The sequence below is a fragment of the Ostrea edulis genome, chromosome 4 (genome assembly GCF_947568905.1).
Source record: "Ostrea edulis chromosome 4, xbOstEdul1.1, whole genome shotgun sequence".
Taxonomy (NCBI): domain Eukaryota; kingdom Metazoa; phylum Mollusca; class Bivalvia; order Ostreida; family Ostreidae; genus Ostrea; species Ostrea edulis.
The window spans coordinates 2932139-2939101 of NC_079167.1; the positions used below are offsets into that span (position 1 = coordinate 2932139).

General features: G+C 33.6%; 1 protein-coding gene across 1 annotated transcript in view; it reads left to right on the forward strand.

Moving 5' to 3' along the window:
• The first annotated feature begins 258 nt into the window (after nucleotides 1-258).
• The window catches only part of LOC125668826 (synaptonemal complex protein 2-like), a 104524-nt gene continuing 97819 nt past the window's right edge, over nucleotides 259-6963 (forward strand). The window contains exons 1-6 of the mRNA XM_056164389.1: nucleotides 259-704; nucleotides 1785-1895; nucleotides 2961-3047; nucleotides 3149-3173; nucleotides 5797-5882; nucleotides 6152-6240. Coding sequence (XP_056020364.1) covers nucleotides 576-704; nucleotides 1785-1895; nucleotides 2961-3047; nucleotides 3149-3173; nucleotides 5797-5882; nucleotides 6152-6240 — 527 coding nt within the window. The 5' untranslated portion in view covers nucleotides 259-575. The remainder of the gene's footprint in view (nucleotides 705-1784; nucleotides 1896-2960; nucleotides 3048-3148; nucleotides 3174-5796; nucleotides 5883-6151; nucleotides 6241-6963) is intronic.

A 6963-nucleotide genomic window follows, 5' to 3' on the forward strand; every position in this document is an offset into this window, starting at 1 on the left:
TGGTAAAATGCAGTTTTGATTTTAGATTAGTATAAAATGAATGTATATGTAATTATAAAAATTTCTATGTACATATAATTACAGAAATTGTAAAAAGTTTACAGTGTTATGGTTTAGTTATTGAAATCGTTTCAAATTAAATGGCAACTACATACATAATTGAAGGCATGTTGTTTTGTATGAAATGTGTATAGAAAACCAAAATATATAATATTTCATTTCTAACTATGTAGCAAGTGTAACAGGAAGGGAGAAAATGCAACAGATCAGACCAAGATTCAAATCCGGGCCCCCTAAATCTCTAGTCAGGTGCTCTACCAACTGAGCTATCTGGCCACCGTTGATCGAACTTGTCTGACCACCACATTTTCCCCTCTTTAAATGTCTTGACATTTTGACGACATCAACCCAGGATCTTTATACCCTGACAGGAATTTTTGTCTGTCAGTTCCATGAGCTGGTGTAGGGCACCAAATGTAACTAACAGGAAGGGAGAAAATGCAACGAACCAGACTGGGATTAGAACCCATGCAATATTAAAATAGTGTTGTGTGTGTATAATAAATGCATTTTCAATGTTATTTCAGGAAAATCACTGGGATAAAATGTTTCAAATAATCAAAGAATGTTTAGAAAAGAGTTCACAGAAGTGGGACATTGGTGTTGAAAATTCTCTAAGAAAGAATGTTAACATTGCTTGTAAGGTAAATTCTTCAAAAAATATTTGGATAATTGATAAATTCATTGTGGATAGGCTTGTTCTCTGACTGAAGGCTTTTTCATGTACCATGCATAACAATGCTTGATAGAGAAAGTGGAGAAATAACATATATAAGGCCAAAAATAAATATATGTTGGTTTCCACTTTCCCGACCGACCCTAAAAATTTCTGCCGACCCTAACACATTTTTTTCCATTGTCACAGAATTTGCGAATGTCATCACTACAACAAGGGTATATTTATTGACTTATTCAGTTATTTATTATGCACATACTTCCAAAACACAGAAACATTTTTCGTTTACATTACAATGGAAGAACTGTTTTGATCGATCATATAACTTTTATTTGATTACTAGATAATCACTATATGTTTTGCATAGTAGAATACTGAATCATTAAAAAATAATTCAACAGATAAAAAAAAAAAAAAAACTCTACCTACCCTTAAAAATTTTGAGATGAAAGTGGAAACAAACATTTTTTTTTGGCCTAAGAGACTGTTGTTTCAGGATGGTGATGACAGAGCTATTTCAAATCATTATAATTTAGCTACTATTTATATGAACCATTTCCTGCTGTCACCATCTCAGGATGATCATACTCCTACCCACCACCCTCAAGTGCAACAAAATGGGAATAACTTTCATTTATTATTTATATTTTGTCTAATTTGATAATAATCCGAAATGAAATGCAATTTTTCATTGAGATTGAGTATAACTTAATTGTGATCATCTCATGATATTCATGTATATATATGTGTGATAAGTGTGGCTTGTAGTAATAAATGGTTGAGATCAAATCAATGATTGAAAAGTTATATTGATAATATTTTGACAAGGCAAATTATTAGTGTTGTCTCTCAGTACTCTTGGATGTACTAGTTTCAGTCTGAATGTTCTAATCATGTGTGACTCGCATAAATTTAATCAAGCATCACAGAAATTTATAAAAGAAATCACTTTATAAATACATCAATTTGACACAACCATACATGTCAGAATTTTCATATATTATTGAATACTAGATATGTTTCTCTTTTTATACCAATGCAATTACAGAGACTACAAATTTATGGAAAAGATGCAGAAGAACTCATCAATTTGCAAGAAATGCTGTATGCCATATATACAGCAGTTTCCAAAAATGACATGGCCAGAAAATTCATCAAAGTTGGAATACATATAATGATAAGTACTTTTACTCAAATTTTCACTCATTTAAAAGGACATGTATGGCTCACTTGGGCAGCCATAATGTTTACATTAAAAAAAACACGAAAAAACTCAAAAACTAAACTTTAACCTTTGTTAGGTCACCTGAGTTTACTGTCGTGCGTTCACAATCAAACATATTTAACTTTTTCTTTATAACTACTATTCTAATTCTTTTCAAATTTCGTATAAAGCATCTTAAAAACAAGGAGGATATAAATTGTAAATTTCAGGACTCTTGCATCTCCGGGGTCTTAGGGGCAGGGCTAAACCTGCCAAAAATGTACCAATTTTCAAAAATCTTCTCTATAGTGGCATATCTTTAAGAAAAATGAAATGCATAGTGATGTAGAGCAGGAAGTCCTCTACCAAAATTGTAAATTTCATGATCCCTTGGGTAGAGGTTCTGATTTCAGGGTGGGGTCAAACTTGGTATATATGTGTAAAACATTTGAATAACATCTTCTTTAATGTTAATGATTAATTAAAACTAAATAGATATTTAGGAGTAGGTAGTCCTTTACCAAAATTGTAAATTTCATGATCCCAGGGAGTAAGGGTTTTGCTTCCAGGGTGGGGCCAAAATTATTTTAGTGATTATTGTCTTTATCATTTGAAAGACTTAACACTTTAAGTTTGCTGAATACAGTATAAAAACTAAATGCATATTTAGGAAAAGCAGAAAAGAATGTACCAAAATTGTGAATTTCGCAACACCAGGGTTTTGACTTTAGGACAGGTCCAAATTAATATCGTATTAGTATCTAGGCGCTTTCGGGAGCATTTAAGTTTTAAGAACACATCTTGTTTTATACTGTTGCTGAGAATTAGAATTCAGCTTAGATATGCTGAACAGGAATTATTTTTCTAGATTTCATAGCCCTTTGGACTTGGTGATACTTTTAATTAATACTCAGGTGACCAATAAGGCCTGTGAGCCTCTTGTTTATAATACAAAGTAAACAAAATGACATGTTTTTAATACACAGAAATATTAATTATCTAATATTCTTATAAATTGAGAAGATTTTTGATGCAGTTCTATCTGAAGATCAACATGGGAAGAATGAATGGGAAATGATTGAAGAACAAATCTTGGATGTTGTCAATGTAGGTTTTAATTCATACAAGTTCATTCATACATATATTAATGGATTTTTTAATTGGATAAATTTACAAAAAATACTTAGTGAGATGTATAAATTTTGTAGGCATTGGCAGAGGGTTTGACTGAAGGTATGCTAAATTTGTTGATTTAATATAATAAAGAATTGTCATTGTAATTACACATTTTTATGCCCCAGAGATCGAAGATCGGGGGGAGGGGGGGGGGAGCATATTGTTTTTGTCCTTTCTGTCATTCTGTCTGAAACCTTAATCTTGCTAATAACTTTTGAACAGTAAGAGCTAGAGCTTTGATATTTCACATGAGTATTCCTTGTGAAAAAACCTTTCCGTGGGTACCAACATTTTTGACCCTGTGACCTTGACCTTTGAGTTTGACCTACTTTTTGAAAACTTTAATCTTGCTAATAACTTTTGATCAGTAAGTGCTAGAGCTTTGATATTTCACATGGGTGTTCCTTGTGACAAAACCTTTCCGTGGGTACTAAACCTTTTGACCTTGACATTTGACCTACTTTTAAAAATTTGACATTGGTCATAACTTTTAAATGGTAAATATTAGAGCTTTCATCTTGCACATGAGCATTTCTTGTGACATTATCTTTCTACTGGTACCAAGATATTTGTCCTTGTGACCTTTGCCATCTTTGGAATTGGCCATTATTGGGGGCATTTGTGTTTCACAAACATATCTTGTTTAAATTGAGTTGTATTGTGTATATTTATGTTATTTATATCATTTTTACGCCAGTGTTATGCTTTTTGTTGTATTATTTGTGTCATAGTATGTGATTTAATTTTTTATTAATTTGTATCTTATATTGTGTCTGCTATTTTTCATCAAATGTTGGATGAGTGCAATTATTAAGTAACCAGCCTATCCCATTTCTGATCGACCAAAACGGTCACGATTTTCATGCCTTGCTTCAATACATGTTTTATACCTGGGTACAAAATTGCATGTGTATCGAGTACTTCTTTAATAAGATATTGAATGTCAAACATGGCTAGTGATGCAAAGGCATGCTTTTTATTTAAATTTGAGTACTGTGCTATAATTCGGTACTTGTATTTAAAAGGTAAAACAGGCAAGGAAATACATGGCGAGTTAGCCGATGTTTATATGTCTTCTGCACCATCTTATGCTTAGGTTAAATTCTGGGAAGGGGAATTCAAACGCAGTAGAATGTCTTTAGAAGATGAAGCCAGGTCTGGACGCCCACTGGATGCCACTGATGAAGAAATGTGTAAGAAAGTTCGGGATCTGATATACTCTGATAGGCGAATTCAGGTGGAAGAAATCGCACAGGCATTTGGCATTTCACATGGTAGTGTTTCAACAATCTTCCATGATCATTTAGGTATGGATACCCAAATCCCTTAGCGATGAGGAAATGGCAACCAGGGCATCAGTATGCAAGGACATGTTGAAGCGTTTTAGGTCAAAAGATGATTTTCTTTTGTGTCTGGAGACTTGGGTTCATTATTATGAGCCGAAGAATAAAGCTCAGAGTCGTCAGTGGGTAGGGTCAAGGCCAAAGAAGTTCAAGACGCAACCATCTGCTTGCAAGGTGATGGCCACAGTATTTTGGGACGCAAAAGACGTTATTATGTTGGACTTTTTACCCAAGAGAAGTATACAATAACTGGAGTATACTATTCAAACTTGCTAGACCAGCTGAGAACCGCCCTCCGTGAAAAATGCCGTAGTAAACTCTCTAAAAGTGTTTTTCTGCAACAGGACAATGCGAGAGTCCACACTTGCAAAGTTGCAATGGATGCTGTAGAGCGAAATGAGTATGAATTAATACCACATGCTGCCTATTCGCCTGACCTAGCTCCTAGCAACTTCTTCCTATTCCCAAACTTGAAAAAGGATATCTGTGTATGTCATTTCCGGTCTGACGAAGAAGTCTGGGCTGATGGCACTTGAACACCGTTGGTCTAAGTGCATCACACTAGAGGACAATTACATCAAAAAAGAAGGTGAAACTCAACCGGAAATAACTTTGGCTGGTTACTTATTGACTGGCCCTCGTACATTGATTGAAACATTCAATAATATGATACAAGTATATTAGCATCCTGCAATAGGCAGGTGTTCTATAGTGATCAGCTTGTGTGTGCATCTTTCTATCCATCTATATGTCGGTTTAAACACTTTTTTGGATTTTTTTGGCTATCCCTTTAGCTGTTGAATTGAAATTTTATGCATGCATTCAAACATGTATCAGTTTGTCACAGATCAAGTTTGAGTCACGTATATCTAGTTAACATTTTGTTGATAAAGTATATATTGTTGGTTGAATGAAATTATTCCAAATTTGACAATAAGAGCAATTCTTTATTTTTTTATCTATTTTGCATCTAAATTCAAGTAGGTTTTCAGATGTACACCCCAGATGTACACCCCAGACACAGAAAGGATTTTTTTTTCTTCAAATAATGACCAAAAATGTAGAAAATTGAATGCACTTAAAACATAAGAGAATGTGTTTTATCACTTATGAAAACAACACATTTTTGCAGAAATAAAGACAGCTATAACTAGTCCATGTATACAGTATGATTTATTCGATATCTAATATGGCTTCAAGGGAAATTTTGTTCTTTTTTCTGTTATTTTTGTCCTTGCATGTTGATAAGGAAATTAGTGTCTAAACAGAAAAAAGAAAGAAGAAAAGCCAACCAAGAGAAAACCTCATTCAAATATATTTTATGTTATTTTCTAAAGATAGAGACAGTCTGCTAATGGTGTTTTGCCCAAAGTGTGTGGATTTGATCTTGAAAAAACAAGTGAACTATCTTCATGGAATAGAGGTATATGTGTATTATTTGTCATTTTAAAGATACAGTTAAACTCTTGGTTATTATGTAAACTGTACTTTGAATTCCAGTAGTATGTAGTATGTAATGGGACTATTATTATAGGTTCTTAAAGGATGCAATATGATAATGGAAACCTGTACTTTGAATTCCAGTAGTATGTAGTATGTAATGGGACTATTATTATAGGTTCTTAAAGGATGCAATATGATAATGGAAACCTGTACAGTAGTATGTAGTATGTAATGGAACTATTATTATAGGTTCTTAAAGGATGCAATATGATAATGGAAACCTGTACTTTGGCCACAAAAGAAAAGCTACTCCAGAGGACTGACATTCCTGATAAATTGTAATACATTACAGGATATTCAAGGTTTTGTTGATGAATATGAAAGATATTTATTTCATGAGTGGGATAGAATTTCATAATTTCATGAGGAAAAATATAAAGAAAAGAAATCTTTTCTCATAGATAAAATATATTCCTTCTTCATCAATAGCATGTTGAATTTTCATTTGTCACAGTTTTACCATGCTGATTCTTCAGAACTTTCAGTATCACTATCGTGTGATTATTGACATTTTCTCTTCTGAGCCTGTCAAGTTTGAGAATAATTTACAGGTAAACTTCGATATCTCGAACTTGTTAGGACTGAAGAAAAACTTCAGGGGGGGGGGGGGGGGGGGGGGGGGGGGGGGGGGGGAGGTTATGTACATAAGATCTATACAAGCTTTCCACACTTCAGGAGCCTGTGCTTTGGAATGGTTAGTGGTGGGGCTTTCAGATTTCACAAGTTCATTTGACCTCTTGACCTTGAAGTTTGAATTACTTTTAAAAAACATTGACCATGCCAATAATACAATAATACATAAACTGTAAATGATAAAGCGTTCATAAGCCCTTATTTATACAACTTGGGATCAATGGATTGAATTTTTTTTATGCCCCTGTAGTTCAGATTCAGGGACATATATAGTTTTCCATCTGTTTGTCCACAAAACCTTTTAACTTTGGCCATAATGGTTGGTGATAGGGCTTTCATATTTCACATGTGTACTCCTTGTGAAAAGA